The 18,979-nt window shown below is 35.7% G+C and overlaps 3 protein-coding genes across 5 annotated transcripts; 1 reads left to right on the top strand and 2 right to left on the bottom strand.

Annotated features, from left to right (window-relative positions):
* The first annotated feature begins 67 nt into the window (after nt 1-67).
* LOC109190372 lies at nt 68-3,235 on the top strand. 2 transcript variants are annotated; one of them, XM_019340839.1, is made up of 8 exons: nt 68-468; nt 586-650; nt 735-833; nt 1,452-1,499; nt 1,781-1,850; nt 1,957-2,028; nt 2,331-2,453; nt 2,531-2,806. In XM_019340839.1, the coding sequence occupies exons 1-8, from the start codon at nt 268-270 to the stop codon at nt 2,534-2,536; spliced, it is 684 nt and encodes a 227-aa protein (XP_019196384.1). In that variant the 5' UTR covers nt 68-267; the 3' UTR covers nt 2,537-2,806. The 2 variants fall into 2 exon arrangements, with proteins under 2 accessions (XP_019196384.1, XP_019196383.1); XM_019340838.1 differs by lacking the exon at nt 2,531-2,806 and adding an exon at nt 2,856-3,235 and having other exon boundaries at nt 71-468.
* Nucleotides 3,236-4,021: 786 nt separating this feature from the next.
* On the bottom strand, nt 4,022-8,751 carry LOC109190231 (protein STRUBBELIG-RECEPTOR FAMILY 7-like). The gene is made up of 17 exons (XM_019340689.1): nt 8,581-8,751; nt 8,276-8,486; nt 7,701-7,833; nt 7,545-7,616; nt 7,405-7,470; nt 7,250-7,321; nt 7,089-7,160; nt 6,898-6,969; nt 6,746-6,811; nt 6,612-6,677; nt 6,207-6,520; nt 5,837-6,117; nt 5,476-5,741; nt 5,262-5,394; nt 4,980-5,116; nt 4,705-4,861; nt 4,022-4,414 (listed from the first exon to the last, which is right to left on the bottom strand). Exons 2-17 carry the CDS (start codon nt 8,376-8,378, stop codon nt 4,286-4,288), a joined length of 2,139 nt encoding a protein of 712 aa, XP_019196234.1. The 5' UTR covers nt 8,379-8,486; nt 8,581-8,751; the 3' UTR covers nt 4,022-4,285.
* A 4,320-nt stretch (nt 8,752-13,071) lies between these two features.
* On the bottom strand, nt 13,072-18,231 carry LOC109190634 (uncharacterized protein C630.12). Of its 2 annotated transcripts, XM_019341169.1 has the most exons (14): nt 17,944-18,231; nt 17,022-17,081; nt 16,725-16,903; nt 16,198-16,333; nt 15,596-15,692; nt 15,192-15,251; nt 15,004-15,104; nt 14,870-14,904; nt 14,708-14,765; nt 14,505-14,579; nt 14,272-14,429; nt 13,945-14,199; nt 13,294-13,544; nt 13,072-13,212 (listed from the first exon to the last, which is right to left on the bottom strand). In XM_019341169.1, the coding sequence occupies exons 1-13, from the start codon at nt 18,061-18,063 to the stop codon at nt 13,325-13,327; spliced, it is 1,554 nt and encodes a 517-aa protein (XP_019196714.1). In that variant the 5' UTR covers nt 18,064-18,231; the 3' UTR covers nt 13,072-13,212; nt 13,294-13,324. The 2 variants fall into 2 exon arrangements, with proteins under 2 accessions (XP_019196714.1, XP_019196713.1); XM_019341168.1 differs by having other exon boundaries at nt 13,072-13,544.
* Between the last annotated feature and the right edge of the window lie 748 nt (nt 18,232-18,979).

An 18,979-nucleotide genomic window follows, 5' to 3' on the forward strand; every position in this document is an offset into this window, starting at 1 on the left:
TTATTAATATTCGCTCACTAATCTACCATCAAGAACATACAATTTGGTTTTTACAGGCGCTTGGGTTGAGCATGGGAAATTGGGAACCCCTCCCTCAGTCCCTCGGGTTTAGACGGTTTAGCTGAACCGAACCGGTTGCACTTACAGAATTTGATGCCTCAACTGTCGCTGCAATCGCTTCGACGCGTTAGCATTTTCCTCGTCTCCTTCTGCACTGGTGTGTTTGTCCACCGGAAAATCTAGCGAGAAAGCGACACAGAATCGACAATGAGAGCTCGGCTAGTAGTGTTTCCGATCAAGGGGAGGAACTGGTGTTTCAGCCGATCGCTTGACCGCTCCGCATGCGAAGCTCAGTCTTCCAACATTCCGTCCACCTTCGTAGAGCTATGGAGCAGGATCTCCAAGCCCGCCAAGGACAAGCTCTCCTGGTATAATCTCGAGCTCCTCATCGATTTCGCTGCTAATAAGGTTTTTATACTCTCTCCGTCTCTTGCTCTTCACAATGTGTTATGCACTTTTACGTGTCTCCACAGCATATAACGCATGCATATAGTGTTGATGTTGTTGGTATTTCATTGGTTTTAGATGAGTAATCAGTGGTGCAATTTGGAAAAGGCTCCGGCTGGGAGTTTCAAGAGCAAAATCCATGGGTAAATTAACGATATATTAGCTTAATAGCTTGGCTTAGTTATTTTCCCTTCTGTAATTGATAAATGTGTAATTAATGATGCTAGGTTAGGGTTATGGATGCTGTCTGGTGTGAAGCCTTCTGAAATCTTCCTGAAATCCATTACAAAAGAGGTCAATAGAGTAGAAATCATTTATCCATCCAGGTGTGTTTCGCCTGCATTTGTTTTGAATGGTTGTTGTTTAAGTATATTCATAACAATTTATCCAAAACAAAGGAAAAAAGAACACTAATAGCTTGTGGCATCACTGGCTAATACTGTGGTCATGTATGCTAACAGTAAGTAATTTTCTAAATTGTGTTTGTGCCAAATGTGAATTTGAGAATGTTATGCTAGCATTCTGGATTTATTTATTTCAATTTGTGCCTCTTTTGAGTTGGACTGCTTCAATTTTCATCATAACAACTAACAAGTGCCTTGCTGTTGCCATTATCATTTCTACTTGGACTCTTTTTAAGCAGTGGTTCATGCTTCTCATCTATGATGTCTAACCACTGTGGTAGGATTTTCTGAATATTTAGTGATGTGTTATTATCCCCTTTTCCCCTAAAAATGGACTGTAATACGGTGATTTGGTAAGACAAATGCTATGAAAAAAAAGTAATTCTTAAATGGAACTCTGATCAACATGCATGCTATGTGTGCAGAAGCTTATAAATATAGACAGATTAGTTATATGATTCCATTTTCATCCCCATGGTTTATCATTTGGACTAATCACCTTTTTTTATTTTTTTATTTTTTTTATTTTTTTTTTTACAGTTTAAATGGTCTACTTGTTCGCCGAAGACTACGGCATATTGCCTTCAGGTAATTCTACTTGGTCTTGGTGCAGTGGTTGGGTGCTTATCCATTGACCGTTAGGTTGTGGGTATAAACTCTGGAAGTCTGGAAACAGCCACTCTAAAAACAGAGGGAGAGATCCTCGCATCTTCCCTCCCCAAAATCCACATTTACCTTAATTTTTGGGTCTAACATTTAGTATTATAGCATTTTTATTAGCACATACTTGTTTATGAATGCCATTATCTGGTATTGTTATTTTAAAATTCCTAAACGTGATTAGAATAACATTTTTGTTACTTGATCAGGGGAACAATTATTCACAAGAAGTACTTGTATGGATCAGCTTCATTGCTTCCATTGACAACAGTCTTCATGGTAATACTATAAAGACCTGTGCAGTATGTCAAATTTTCCTTTCAGCATATACACATACCTTTCTCCATTCACTCTTAATTCTTTCAAACATTTTCATGATTTATAGGTGTTACCTTTCCCTAATATCCCTTTCTTTTGGATATTGTTCCGGACATACTCCCACTGGAGAGCTCTGCAGGTGAGTGAATATTATTTAATATTATTGTCATGCTAAGATGCAAAACATACCTGGTGTTGGCAGTTTACAATGAAATTTGCCTCTTTAAAGTACCTTGTTATATAAAAAAAACACAGTTGTCTTATGATAATAAATTATGATTGTTCTGTTCCTTTATGTCGAAGTTATTATATACTCTGTATCTCAATTCAAAGTTAATTCTGCCTGTTACAATGATGCTTAGGATGCCTTTTTCTTTCCTAGATGTCTGAGCTGCTGTAGGCTCTCTAATTATCATTTTTTGTGTCTTGCTTCTATATCAGGGCAGTGAGAAACTTCTCCGGTTAACGTCAAACTTCCCAAATAATCAAAACTCAAAAGAAAACACAATACACACAAATAGAAGTACAGAAGGAAAATATCACAACCACCAGGGTCGTATGTGGGTAAGAATTTCAAACATTTGATTTCTCAAGCCCATAGTTTTACTAATTCTTGTGTGCAACCTGTTTGTCTTTTCTAGTTTTAGGGACTTAAGCTGAGACAAGATCTGCTTGAGTAGTAATATCTTGAGATAATTTTATTAACTTTAATCAACACCCTGATGGGAGCAAAGCACAAATGTAAATGAACATGAAGCAACATCCAGGGCAGTAACTGCACTTCAAGATCTTAAAGTTTTTGTGTTATTAGATTACTAGATTAGACATATATGACTACAAATTTCTAATATTACCAAATGCTTTTCCTTGATGTTTGTGCTCATTCCTTCCTAGCGCTACTGTTATTTTTTTTTGGTAATTACAAAATGAATGGCTGATGAACATTATTATGGATGGTATTGGCAGGTATTATTCCCATCAGACGAACTCCAAAAACTTCTTCACCTTGGATATGCAACTGATGGTGTGAGTGAGAGCACTATGGATGCTATATGCCAGAGATATAGTTTAAACAAAATGGATGTTAATAAGTACCGTCATTCATTTTAGTTAGAAAATTTCTACCTTGGGCACTGTACATTTTGTATCGATTTCATAAGCTCCTTTTTGTGTTCTTTTGCAAATTTGTTTGGCAAAAGTGAAGGGCAATAATTTTTAGTATCAGGCAAGATGTATCCTGCTACCAACACCCACGCACACATGTGCTTCTTTGGTTTTGTACTATTTTGTTAAATAAATGATGCGCCAAATGGCCAAATGGAGGAAGGGGAGGATTTTTATTTATTTATTCTTGGATTTATTTTCTTTTTCGGTTCTTATTTGGTTAATGACTATTAGATTTTATCTGATTGGGTGATTTAAGACATTATTTAAATGCCTGGCAACACCGTTGACTTGGTAACCACAAGAAGGTTACAAGTTTGACTCTTGGCTGGAGAGCCTATTAATTTTTTTAGTTTGAGCTGGTCAGCTATGTGCAACTTAAACTGGTTCACCTTATTTTGGTCCTAAAGTTACAAGGTGGAATTTGCCCAGTGTACAACTTCTGGTAGTGGCTGTGGATTTTTCCGGATCATCCAAAAAAAGACACTCATGCCTATTGCTTCTTTACTTTGTATATATGCAGTGTTGATTGTAGAACATATAAAATCATGGTTCCTTTGCCCCCCAAAATGAATCATAATGTGAGGATGATGATAGTCGAGGAAAGGCCAGACGTGACATTCGACGACATTGGTGGGTGTAGAGAGCAAATCAAAACACTGCAAGAGGTTGTTGAGGTGCCTATGCTGTACCCAGAGAAGTTTGCGAGGTTGGGAAAACCCGTAACTACTACTCGATAGTGTGCACATGATAAATTAGCCGGCAAGGAACCACAATGATATAAACCAACTTGTGGCAAACCAGCCTAAGTTACTTATACTTCACTAGTTCAAATCAAGAAGGTCAATAAGTTACTCTCACTAAACCAGACTAACTTGACTGTGGTTGCCTCGTGGGTGTACTCTATGCTTTATAAAGTTGTACTCTCTCCTATGTACTTCTGTCAAAACACAAAATACAACTTTGCAAAAACATGTTTTTGTTCAATTTTCATAAACAATGAAACCCTTTTATGGGAAGGTCCTGTTTTATAATGTATGAGCTGAAGAAGCAAAACCATGTCTGCAGAGCTTGAGATAAATTAATGAATGAACACTATCAACACATTACAGAATATTATACACTAATGGCATTATACAATACAGCAAAGGAAGCAAATATGCACCTTAACTTTAGTCACAAGGGGGAAGCATCATCAACCTTCATGAGAATGAGAATCCTAAGGCCCGTAATTAATCTTTAGCGTCTGCGTTGTCGCCCTGATCATTGCCGAATGTTCTCTTGCTCATGTTTGCTCGTTGCACAAGCCGAACCAATGCCTCCACAACTTCAGACATTGGCGGTCTGAACTCGGGCTCCAGCTGCCACAATATTATAGACAGATAGCCATGAAGATACAGTAAATATAATTGAAGCATTAATGGTTATATGCTCAACACACCCCCTCACGTGTGTGCGAGCCGATTACTTTTTTGGGCTCAAGCAACACGTGGACCTTTGGTCTGGCTCTGATACCAAATTGAATCATGTTCCATCTCAACTAAAAGCCTAAGCTGATAGTTGGATTGCACATTAATGGTTATATGCTCAACAAATATCATCTTATGTTTCAAGCAGGTAGCAGTTATGTGTATTCAACGAATAATATTACCTGGACACAGAGAGCAATTACATCAGCGAAACGAGAGAGGGATTTAACTGGATAAAGTCCGTTCAGTGCTGGATCTACCATCTTAGACAGAGCATCAATGTCGTGGAGCTGAGGTGTAGCCCACCGAACTAAAGATTGCTCAGATCTTGGCCTTGAACTACAATTCCAGACAAAAAACGATATATCATTAGAAAAGCCTGTTTCTCTAGATTTTTTTTTTTTTTTTTTTTTATAAAAAAAATCAGACGAAACTATTGCTTCTTAGGTAACTTTACCTATCGAATGGTTTTCTTCCAGTAAGAAGTTCCAACATGGCAACTCCGAAACTATATACATCACTCTTTATAGTATGCTGACCAGACATGGCAACCTCGGGTGCACCATATCCCGAGCCAGAATTATGGTTCAAAGCCTGCAGAAGAAGCGAGTAATGTAGCCCTCCTCAAAGTTTATTAAACCCGAGAATCTTATTGATTTAGTGTTCACAAAATAGTGAAAATACACATTGGTTAAAAACTTCAAATTAAGGCAAAACCAAAAGCGTGCAGCAAGTTTACCTGATCTCCAGCTGGGATAAGGCTTGCTAATCCAGCGTGCGATAGATGAGGGTTGAGCTCCGAATCGAGTAAAATGTTAGCAGATTTTAAGGTTTTATGAACCACCGATGGTGAGCAAACTTCGTGTAGATACCTGCAGAGAATGTTTTTTCTTCAAGTATTTATGGAAATTTACGAACAGCACCCGAAGGCTATAAATGCTATCGAAACTTACTCCAATGCTCGAGCTGTCCCCAAAGCAATCTTGACCCTGCTGTTCCAAGTTAGGGGGTTGTTGTACTCATCAGAGAGGTGCAAAAGATCGTGCAAAGAACCGTTTTTGTGGAATTCATAAACCAGCAAATGTTGTCGGTACTCTGAACAATATCCAACCAACTCAACAACGTTTGGATGCTGCAGCCTCGATATTTCAGAAACTATACCCAGAAAATCTTCAGGGTCCCGCAGAGCAGAAGAACTAATTTTCTTTACAGCAAGAACCTACAGCATAATCGTCAAAGATTCGTTTTTTAAGAGAGCAGATGGAAAACCGAATTATTCTTGCACAAATTAGTTAAATTAGAGAAAATTATTACCTTCCCGTCTTCAAATTGAGCCCGGTAGACACGTCCAAATGATCCCTCGCCAAGACGATTCTCGACACTGAAGCTATCTGTAGCCATCTGTAGGTCTGCAATAGAATACCGAGTGGCCTTTATTTGAGCTATATTGACTTTCTTGGCGGGAACAATCGGTTCTTCATTAATCGTTTTATGATAATCGACAGGCGGGGGTCTTAGATTTACTGCAGTTAGAGTGTCCACGGTTTTCATTGCTATGGTGGGCGTCCTCGGGGACGTTTCAATAGACTTCATCTCTGCAGGCAAAAAAAAAAGAAGTCAAAACGAAGAGAATTCAGGTTTTAACTAACAAGATTAGTCTTAAATCTTAATTCAAACTTCAAACCTTGTAATTCCTGCATAGCAAGGGGAGCAAACGGGTGGTTATTGACCTTCTCTATATCCGATATTGTCCTTCTCGGTTTTCTCTTGACGACGAAAAATGCCACTATTGCTCCGATAATTAAAACGGAAATTACAATCCCGGCAACCGCTCCTCCCCCTATCCCAGATTTTCCACTTCCACCATCACTGCCACCGCCATTCGAGTGGCGGTTACCGCCTCCTGATTTGTGATTATTCCTGTTGGGCTTGCTTGCGGGTGGTGTACCGGGTGGAGGTGGGGGCGCAGGCCCCGAGCTCCATGAATTACCGTTCGTTCTGTTACAGGAATTAAGAACAAGACATTACTAAAAAAAAACCCGAAATGACAACTACAATGATAAAACTTAATGCAGTCCGAGACACTCACTGTATGCTGTTTATGCCTTTCAACTGCCGAGGAATCCAGCCAGTAAATCGGTTGTTCTCAACGTTTCTAAAAGCGAAAATTACAAGTTAGTAATAGTTTTGATCACGGGTATTGAAATATATGAATAAACTCACAGATTATCGAGGGGAAGATTCGCAAGGGCATTAATAGTTCCAGTAAACTGGTTGTTCTGCAAAAACCTACACAATGAAATCGGGTAAACTAACATCTTGAAGGGAATATGGAAAATACTAACCAAAAACGAACATCGATATAGCCTTCTTACATTTTGCTCATACTTGAAAGCGAGGTGAAAGACTGAGGAAGATTACCCGCCAGAGAATTAAAAGAAAAATCCCTGAAACATACCCAAGAACAAGTGAAAAAACTCTTTAGTCCCGTAATTCCAGTTCATAGTAGAATGAAACTAAAATTATTTCAAGAAAATTTTAGGGTTCTGGAGAAGGTCGATCTTACAATGTGGAGAGGGAAGAGAGCGATCCAAACATGTCATTCACCTGGCCCTGAAACTGATTGTGACTCACATTTCTACAGTTCAAAGAAGCATATAAGTAACGAAAGACCAGCTCGAAATGAAACCAAATATCATTGATTGCGAATAAAATGTTTCGACTTACAAGTATTGCAGAGAAGTCATTTGTGAAATGGAATAAGGGAGGCCACCACTAAAGCCATTCCCAGCAAGGTTTCTGCGTTATAAAAGCATCATTGATCATCGAAATACAAATCGATCAACGAGAAGTATGATAATATAGGAGGAGGCAAGGCTTACAGTCTCTTCACATTCTGAGGGAGCTGATAAGGTAACTGGTTCCCGAGATTGTTATTGCTTATATCACTGCAATATACCAAGGAATCATGATTTCTAGAGCACTAAGAAACTAACATTTCACGTAAAGCCAATTGTCTTACAAGGTGGTTACGGATTTCAGTTGATCCAATTGGAATCCCATTGATCCACCCAGTCCCAAACTCGAAAGCTTGCTGGAAAGTAAATTCAATTCACAGCTAAATATTAGAATCAATAACTAACTAAAACATATGGAAAGGAGGACAATAGAGAATCACATTTCGGTTACTCTATTCCCCGAGCAAGTGACTCCCTTCCAGGACTCTCCACAAGGATCACCGCCACTCGAGCTCCATTTCGTCAGCTGTGACGGTGAATTTAGGCTACTAAACATTGCCCTCAGAACCAAGGCTGGCAATTCAACAACACAATTAAGTAGCAATGTTATAATCCACAGGCCAAACAATTACGCTACGGTGTTCGAAAATGCACAAATGTTTTCCAAGATTCAAGAAACACAAATTCTGGAGAAAAAAAACACACATTTTATCATCAGTAATTACCACCATCTATTGCACATACTAGCAACCAGAATTGAAGCATGTGCTCTATCTCAACTAAAAGACTAAACTGATACTAGCAACCAGAATTAAAACATGTGCTCTATCTCAACTAAAAGACTAAACTGATAGTTGGAACGCATATTTATGTTTATATATTATGTATCCTTTTGATTCTAACCCTTGTGAAAATGGAAGCTTTTCATCTATGCCAGTCTAAAAAACTCTTGAACACTACAAATGCAAAACTCTCACATTCCAAGAAATCCTCAACACATCAACTAAGAACTAACCATCATTTGGATCTGTATCAGCATTAGCTAAGACCGGACCATTCAACAAGAGAAGCACCACCGCCACCGCCACCGCCGCCGCCATTGCCGCCACCTCCCTCATTTCCTTCTCTCTCTCTCTCTCTATCTCTACCTAGCAGAGAGAACCCAAACCCAGCTCCCAACTCGGGAACAAATACCAAAAACTTCCTTTCCTCCTAATAATACTGTACTAAATCAAGAAAATATAGCTGAAATTATGTTAATGATATTAACAATAATATTTTTTTTAGTCAAACAGGGGGGGTTGTTAATCATAACCATACTTCATGTGTACCCATAACCCATTCCAACTAAAGCTGGCAGCCACGATCTACTGGCGCCTTCAACAACCAAAACCCACCAAAATTTTTTCCACAAAAACCAAAATTCTCTTCTCCACAAAGCAAAATTTTTCTCCTTCAATCCCCTATTATTTCTTTATTATTATTCGCATTTTCCCAACAAGATAATATACATTCCACCGAGTCCCTTATCATTATTATATACCAAAAAGATTACACAGTGAACAACATAGACGGTGGCGGGTTAAATATTATATGAGTGTAGTAAAGCGGTAAACGGTAAAGCCATGTTTTTGGTTGAAGCCAAAAAGGAGGCATTGCTTTGGACAAAGGCTGCCTAAATTTAATTCCCTTTTCGGACAGAATGGGAAATAAAATATAACCACAGAGAAAAGGAAATAGTGAAAGGGTACGTATTGCTTTCATGGTCGTACACATATGATTGCATTCCAAAACTCTCCTTCTACTACTTGTACTGTAACGTTAATTCTCACCATATTTTTGGTATGTTAAGTTTACGAATTTAGAATAAATTAATCTTAGTTCAAGAGTGCTGGAGGAGATAAATCACGAGTTACTCATTATTTTTTTTTTTATATTTGAGTCCGATCACACTTATATAGTAAATTAACAGTAGGGCCCTAGGGGGCGTGTTCGTCCACAAAATTAGATAATATTGAGGCTTAGCCTCTCTTCCTTCACAAAATAATAATAATAAATTAACGAACTCAATCCAGAAGTTGTTAGTAAGAATAACAAACTCATCTTACATTAATTCTTACTAATAACTTCCCGATTGAGTTTGTTAATTTACTATACCTGTGTGATTTTTAAACTATTAACCTATTACACAAAAATAATACACAATATTAAATAATAGTTACAATTTTTCTCAATCACTCAACAAAATTTACTAAAAAAATTGAGTGCACCAAAAAAAGATGCTCAATTTAACTTTGTTATTTTCCTTTTCTTTTTGTCTTTAATGGTCAAACAAAAAGTTGGTACATAGAAAATTTGAGACGTTAAGTGTACATTTCCGAAAAAGTCAAAATTTTCGGTGAGTACAGAAATCGACTCACTATGTCCCAATCTAACTCTCCAATTATTTCAGACTCATTCCTTTACTTCAACTAAACTTATATTAAAAAAATAATAAAAAAAACATTAAAAATTATATTTAAGCGATAAATTGCCCTCTAAGATTGGGCCTTTGCATTGTTGAAGAAATGAAAATTTAAAATGACCAGTTTAGCTTCAACAGAAAAAAAAAAAAAAAAAATGGGGCATAAAAAAAGGAGAACATCATATCAGTAGTAGGTATATATGATGTCTTGAAGAAATGGTCTCTTACATCCCAAACAAAAGAAAACAAGAAAAGAATTATATATATCATATATGGTGTTGTTCGAATGAGAACCCCTACGAACCTGTACATAAATGTACACAAACATCTACATAAATGCACAAAATCTCATATTTCAGTGCATAATGCACACAATTTACACTAAAATAGTTTGTGTGTAGTTGTATAGACGCTTGTGTGCATTTACATTGGTTCACAGGTTCTCACGGGAGGAGGGGTTCTCATATGTTTAATGAGAACTAGATAGTAGTCATGCGAGAATGTGTGAATTAATATCATTCGTCCATCTAAGATGTTCAATGACTGAGAATTAAGGAAAAAACGTGGTGACATTCCGTAAGTACAATGGTATATTTGGAAACGTGATAATACATTAACAGATAACTAATAGTGCACACATGTAACTACGTAAGTGCAATATTATAGATCATGTGTGTATTGTCAATTATCCGTGTATACACTATCAAACATTTTCAAACGTATCATAATAATTACACAATTATCACAACATGTTTACTTAATTTTTAACATTTAGTCATCGTAAATGGACGTATCTCATATATACATATATATCATATATTAGTAATGTTACACACCATTCATAAACTTTTCTCTCATAATGTGAGAGTATCGAATTGATTATTATAGTATTTAATTAAAAATATGTAGAGTTAGTCAATTCATAACACTTAATAATCATAAGAGAAAAAAATTTGGAAGGCAATATAACATTTCCCTATATACAGGGGGTGTGACAGTGGAGGTCATTGTCGTTATTGTATGAGAGTAAGAATCCTAATCCTTTTGCCCCATAACTATCATCACTTATAGAGACAATTCATGATTACATATCATAATTTATTTATTTCCCCCACCAACCTTAACGCGCATTAAGAAAAGGTTGTACAACTAACGGGATATATATATCATTTAGACAAACCAAATATCGCATGATTAAATAAATATTTTATAACAAAAACAATGAAATTATAAGAATGAAAAAAACAATTTTTTTTTTAAGTCATCTTTACCATTTACTACTTTTCCATCAATTAAATTATTAAGAAAAATAATTGTAAATATATAAATATATTTGCTGAGAATATTTTTGTTGAAAAAATTAATTAATATGTTTAGTGTTACACTCTTACCATAGAATCATAACAATTAAATTATCGTTAAAGTTATTTCAAACATTTTCAAAAAAAAAAATCTTTAATATACCCTTATACCCCATATAAACATAAATAAAATACCAACTTGTATCATTAACACAAAATAATGAAACAAACAACCTCTTTTATATATATATATATATATATATATATATATATATATATATATATACACTACAATTAGAAGAAGACATTTTTTTTTTTGTGCAGTTTGTATATATAATATAAAATATATACTACGTATTATATATGCATACTGCAATTAGAATAATACATTCGGCAACAAAATATGCACAAAAGAAATTTTGTACTTTTTTTTATGAGTTACAACATTCAATTGTGAGTTAAGATCTTATCTTTAATGGTGAAGTGTTGTCATTCTTAAGATAAGTAGGAGAAAGCATGACCAAAGAGACAAATACAATATATTTATATGAAAGTTTAAAAAAAAAACATAACACTAAAAATGATAAATATATAATTGAATAAGTTGTATACTTTTTCACTTATCTTTAATAATAATAATAATAATAATAATAATAATAATAATAATAATAAGAGCATACCCTCATAAGTTGGATTTTTTTTTTTTTGAAAGTTACTGGCTCTATTACATTGTAATATCGGTTCATATACTTTCTCAACCTACTGAAACACAAAGAACCAATAACACCTCCACTGAGGCTCGAACTCATAAGTTGGATTTATTTATCTTAATTTTAAAGAATTAAACCCAAACCTTAGATCTCCCACATAGGGGAACAACCGGATACCAATGGACTACAAGATCCTTAGTTTAAGTCAAAAACTTTATCAAATATAAGAATACTTTTTCACTTTTAAATTCAGAAAAAAAAAATAAAAATTATCAAACCAACTCTTAAACCCGATGCCCATAGTCTTTTCCATTCATAGTTAGAGATTTGGAATTTTGGAAGATAGCTGAACCAAAGTAGGGTGTCTTTGGTTCGCACATAGGAATCGGAATCGGAATGGGTATCAAATACTTGGTAATGGTAATGGATTTTGGTGAAAGTATTTAACATGTTTGGTAGTAGGGTGGAATGAGAATAGTTACTAATAGTAGTGCTTGAAAATAAATAAGGGAATGAAACCCTTATTGTATTTGGGTATGGGTTTTTCAATTGATAGGGTATTCGAAACCCATAGTAGTGTTCTAAAAACCTATCAACCAAACAACAACAATCACTTTCATACCCATTCCTATGGACAAAACCCACCAACCAAACACACCCGTAGTTTTCCATTTAGTGGTTATACTTATAAACTATGATTCACATGGTATTGTACATTACTAATATACAAATTTATTTTTAATATATTGAATACTCATTTTTAATATACTAACTAAAAATTTATTTTTAATATTCTACAAATTTATATTTCATATATTACCTAAAAATATACTTTCACAATATATTAAAAATAAACATCTATTAACAATCCACCATATATTAAAAATAAACATCTATTAACAATCCACCTTACAATGTGAACCATAGTCCACAAGCCACAATATAATTTGCACAAAGGGATTGAAATATGAAGGAAAAAAGTTGGAAAATAAAAGATTAAGAAAAGAATAGTAAAAAATAATAATTAAATTCAAATAAGTTGAATATAGAAGTAAATATTTTATGTAACATACAATAACTTTGTGGTTTAGTGGTATGAAAGGACTCTCTAAAATGGGAGTTCATGGTTCGAGCCCTATTGAGGGTGGTATTGACTCCTGTAACATACAATATGGTTTTTGGGCCTGTGACCACTGGCTAGGGCTGAGTAAATGTCAGCCAAGGTCCTCCGAGTTTTGTGGTTTCGCTACCTTTAGTCAATTGGTGGCGAAACCACAAAACTCGGAGGACCTTAGTTGGTATTTATTTACTCTATATCTTAAACACAAATGTGGTCTTATCATTTAATCGGAAAACCCAATCTGGTGTGTCAGTTGTAGCCAAATATACCGCATCAGTTTCACTCAATAATGATGTCTTCCTCAATAAAGATTCTTTGTTTCCCCTCTTACACCTTTCACTTTCATTTTTGGTTGGACTGTCACAAACAATTACCAGTCATGACTATTACAACATTAACAGGTGACATTCACCAAAGCTATGCTCAAACTTGCCTCACCTGATATTAACTGCACCATCTTTCTCGTGTGTCATTTGTCGATCCAGTCTTTGAACAGCAGCATCATGTATAGCGGGACATTAAAGGCAGCAATTATAAAGATTGTACGAAATACCCTCAATAGTTGCCTGATCACCAACTTCATCTTTGATTTGTTTGCCCGAGATGGTAATTTCACCGCATCTGCAGGCATTGTGATATCTATCTCTACATTTTGTTTTCTGGCAGCTGAACGCATGACAGCATTACCTCTGAATGGTGGAAAAAGAAAGTAATAAACATGTTTGAACTAGAGAAAACAAAAATGCCATATCTACTTTGTAAAGGAAATGCCCCCAAAAGATTTACAAGCTAAGGAAGGCAATAAGACCAAAATACTGAACTCAACATCGTATCTATATGCTCATAACATTATAAAGATTCAAGAATGTAGTATAGGATTAACCATGTATGAAGATCTGCCTGAATATATCAAAGGAGTAGACAAGTACCAAGTAAAATTTTGTATAATAACCCAAGACCGTTGAATAATAATATGAATACTTAATGTGACAACCGTAATTACCAAAGCTAACTAACTTAAATAATGTCGCTTTGATGTCAATTGCATGAATGAAATAACAGCATAGACATTCAGAAATTGTAACCTACCTTTCCGAGGAAGACTCACTAGAGTATGTAGGACGAGCCTTAGAGGTTTTCCTTATGAGGTGCATTGTCCCTTCAGCATCCCAAACCTCCTCATACTCACATATTTCATCATCATTTTTCTCCTTAACCCCACCCCCAAACATGCTCAAACTAATTAGACTTCTCGTGTATTCACTAAGGTGGTGCAAGAAAGGCAACCCATATGTTGGCCAGAAGAGGACAATAAGAACAGTCATGATCAACAGCAGAAGATACCTGTAAAATTCACAAGTTCAGTGTATAACCACTTTTAGTGTAAACCACATCTTCTGTCAACATATACATTACCATATATAAATGAACGTTTGAACAGGAAGAAAGCAGAGTGTAGTGGAGATTGCATCTGCTGGTTTAGATCCATCTGACGAGGTAAGGTTACTAACAGATAACAACATAAAAGAGGGAAACAAATTTCCCTGCTGCCAGCTTATGGTCCCTAGAGTATGCTGCAGAAAGTTATTTATCAAACATCATCATGTTGATAAAAAATTTCAATGACACAAATCAGTAAGAAGTACTACCTCTTTTACAGCACCATACTTCGTTGTGTGAACCACTGTACATTGATCATGATCATGCCCAGAAAGGATCAATGCCTGCAGAAACTCAAATTAGTGTACCAAGAAATGGATTCTCACTACCACATCATGAGGTTTCTGTATATTCATTTTTCTGTTTCATGGCATATATCATATGCAGAAGAATGAGAAGGTAATATACATACAGGTTTGATCAACTCCAGTAAGTAATTTGTCTGTTCTTCAGTTACATAGTTTTGGTACCTAGGACAGAAATTGTAACCAAAAAAACATGTTTAATTTTCAATACTAGAGTTCACAAATCAGGGAGCACATATAAAAGTATAGTCCTTAGAAAAGAAACTCACACTATCTCTTCATCATGCTCAGCACGGTTAATCCTCTGAAATGGACAGAGAAAACTATATGCATTCAAACATTATAGAAAACCATAGTAAGAATATTACCACAGCCACAATCAAGAGAGAAGATCTTAAAATACCTGATTAATAATTGATGATGAACGATGAGGACCACATGAAGTATCATCTGGTCTATACAGTGGGATATGAGTCAATAGAACACTGGGACTTGAAGTAATATCTACAGAGGCAGAGAGAAATTAGGGGTCAGTATCTATTTCAAAATGTAACATTAAAATTTAAATAAACAATATGTGAATTCCCATACTCTTGGAGACATCTTCAATAAATTTCCATGTGGCAGCACTCTCGTTTCCTTGGGGATGCCCTGTAGAAATAATGTTTTGCCATCAGCATCTTCATAGTAGTAACTATGGTCCAACAAATAAAAAAGAAAAACACTTAAACACCTACAATGACAAATTGTTGAGGGATGAGACAATTAACAAGTGAGTGTTGAGCAAAGCAATAACAAATTAGGCACATTTTAAGTTTCATAGATGTGTGGGAGTTTTACATGGTCCCCTAGGTGACTGCAAATACATTTTATTATGGAGAAAAATTATAATATGCTTGCTTGCTGGCCAACCTATGTCGCCTGCAATACGTGAGTTCTCAAACCAATGCCAATCACTCATCATTAGAAACGTATCTAAAGATTAAGAAAGTTACCGTCCAATGTTTGTGCATCAACAGCAATAAAGTTCACTTTTCCAACTTTAAAGTGGTAGTTCCTCACACCAAATACTTTCTCATAACGGCTGATAACCTGAATGCATATATAAATCAATAAATTAATAAATTTTATGTGTACATGTATATATGGATGCAAATATAAGAAACTGTTGAATGACAGAAAGTGTAACTACCTACTACCCATTTGAAGAATGCGTTTAAAAAATAAAAATCAGCCAAACAATTGAACTAATACGAGTAAAATCACTTTGCTTTAACAAAAATTATTGCAACCAGGGTATTGCACAATGCAGATAACTATGCTTAGATATATTTACCAGAAAGCATCAAAATGCTGCTTTGATAATATGGTAATATGGTAATTGACTCACGTAAGTGAAAAATTATGTATTACAAATAATGCACAAGTACAATGGCTTAAGTATGATATGTGAAAAAACAGAAAAATAAGACACTAAGAACTTAACAAGATCTGTCTCTCTTGATAAGTAAGAAGTTAAATAACTTGTACAGAAAATGCTTCAGAAATTGAAATATTAAAACAATTAAATTTTGGAGAGTGCCTACTCTTGACAGACCTCTGGCATTTGGGGGTGGAAAGCTGAGTAGCCAATATCATGGTTTCCTGAGAGGTAGAACAGTTTTATATTTTTAGTTTGCTGAACCATATCCAGGTTAAAAATATGCTTGAATCGGCTCCAGGATTCCTGCCATCTGTTGAACTAAATGAATGATGTACATATACTGGTGGATGACGAAAAATTTAGAATCACACTGAACACAAAGTAAAGGAGGTGTTTGTTTGTGTGTGTGTTTTTTTTTTTTTTTTTGGGGGGGGGGGGGGGGGGGGGGGGGGGGGTGTAAGAATTAGTTGGAAAAAGATATCAACTTCAAAACTTTAAACATAGGTCAATGGATGTCACATTTGTAAATCCTGAGCATAGTTAGAGGAAGCATCATGTTTTTTCCACTCTTTTCTTAACTGTTTCCCATCTTTAAAGTGTGAATGTATCATGCTTTCAATAACTGGAAGTGATTGAAACATAATATCAATGTTCATTGCAAAAGATCACTTCAACTATCAGAGACAATTATCAAGACTCACTCTTCATCAGACAGGAAAGGTCCACCATCAAAATAATCACCCAGGAACAAAATGATGTCTGGTCTGAAGGGTAAAACAGATGATAGGAATGCCCTGCGCATAAACAAATCTGTGTAGAATTGAGCCATCTCTAGAGCCAGGGATTTTGGAGCAAGATTGAGGGAGGTTTTATCCATAAGCTGTTAAAAGTTTAACATGCAATCATGAATATGAAATAAGAATGATTTCCAAAAGATCAACCGATGATATATTATATTTGCATATAGGAAATGTATGATTTAATTCTGGAAGGAGTACCTGAGGATCGGTAAGGACTGCAATTTTTACATAATCACCAGGATTATCTACTTTGTCCATCTAAAGTTGGAAAAGAGATGTTAGAAAGCACCTATACCTTAGAATTCACACAATCAAATAAGTGCACAATAATGTTAACCTTTATGAACAAGTAGTGAGAACCATATTACTAAGCAAATAACATGCATATAAGAAAGCATTTAAATGCCCTTATATTCCAAAATCTGCTTCCTAAAAGTAAATCATTCACATAGATTCTAAAGCCCCAGCTCCCATCCACATAAATCAATCAGACAATTAGTTTCTCAAGTACATCCAAGTTAGAATACAAGGTAATAGATAAATAGAGGTGGCATTGGTGTCAAGGTACTGCTGTCACTAGTAATAAAAATGGGATTGGATTGTTAGGGTTTCCAAAAGCAAAATTTCATTTACAGTGCAAATGAAGAGGTCATTGACAGCGCAGCACAATCTTAGTATTGCAGTTAGTTAACGGTGTAACACGAACAATAATCCTCATGAAAGGATGCTATGGCATTTCCTTTGTTCTTTTTCCCTTCATCTAGGTCTATTCCAGGCCGGTGAATATGAATCAGTGAATCTCAACCTAATAGCACTTGTAGTTACCCAGCCAAGATCAGAGAACCGTGAACAAGGTCACAAAAATGTCCATTTTAACAAGAGAAAATCGCAGCTCTTAAGCTCAGAGAGCCTAATGGACTATCAATAATCCTAAATCAAGCTCAATTTGCAGTTACGATGAAAACTCAAAAATCAAAAACCTAGGTTGACTAACTTTTAGCATTTTAGTCGATGTAACTATGTAAGATCCCCCAGTACATAATTTTGAAGTGTAAAAAGTTGAAGCATCTACTACAACAAAAAGGATTGAAATTCCGAATTAACTGAATGATTTTCTTACAGATGAAGGAGGAGGAGGCCAAGAGCACGTCCACAGAGAGGGAATCCAGAAAGCAAACATCTCGCCATAGAGAAGGCTGAGAGCCCACACTAAGGTTAGAAAAATGGTCAGCTTCCACATTGTAGTGTGCCTCCAAGGTTATACCTTTTCAGGCCTCCATTTTCTCCCCCCTCGGAGCTCCGAGAAAAACAGTAGTAATTAGATTCCGGCTAAGGCTGACTTCTAGAGCTTCGCAGGCGACTACTTCCGACTGTTGACTTCTCTTTCTGGGAGAATAAATGGGGCAGATGGTAATTGGTTAATACTAAATAGGGTGTTAATTTGGGTAAGTACAACTTATATATTGAGAAAAGGAGTTTTTTGCATTTTAGTCCCACGACTATAGTGGCACTGGCAGAATTGATCCACGACTTTTGAACCTTGCAATTTTAGTCCACGACTATTGATTTTTTTGCAAAAATGGTCCTTCCGGCCACTTTTCCGTCAAAATTTCACCGGAAAAAAAAATTCTCAATTTTTAGCCGGGTTAAAATTGACATTTTACTTATCTAAAAAAATTAAAAGAAAAAATTGATATTTGACTACATACAATATTACTGGGCTACATACTACTACCCCAGGCGGCGGAGTACATGTACCACTCCAATGTTGCTGTCGGATAACCCAACTAGCCCGGGGAACGCCACGGCCGCTCCGCCGCTTACTGACAGCCCTGCCTGCTCCAGGAACGTAACTCCGCCGCCTGGGGCAGTAGTATGTAGCTTAGTAATAATTGTATGTAGTCAAATATCAAATTTTTTCTTTTAATTTTTTGAGATAAGTAAAATGTCAATTTTAACCCGGCTAAAAATAGAGAATTTTTTTTTTCCGGTGAAATTTTGACGGAAAAGTGGCCGGAATGACCATTTTTGCAAAAAAATCAATAGTCGTGAACTAAAATTGCAAGGTTCAAAAGTCGTGGATCAATTCTGCCAGTGCCACTATAGTCGTGGGACTAAAAGTGCAAAAAACTCTTGAGAAAAGTGGTCCAATTTGC

The sequence above is a fragment of the Ipomoea nil genome, unplaced genomic scaffold (genome assembly GCF_001879475.1).
Source record: "Ipomoea nil cultivar Tokyo-kokei standard unplaced genomic scaffold, Asagao_1.1 scaffold1576, whole genome shotgun sequence".
NCBI classification, from domain to species: Eukaryota; Viridiplantae; Streptophyta; class Magnoliopsida; order Solanales; family Convolvulaceae; genus Ipomoea; species Ipomoea nil.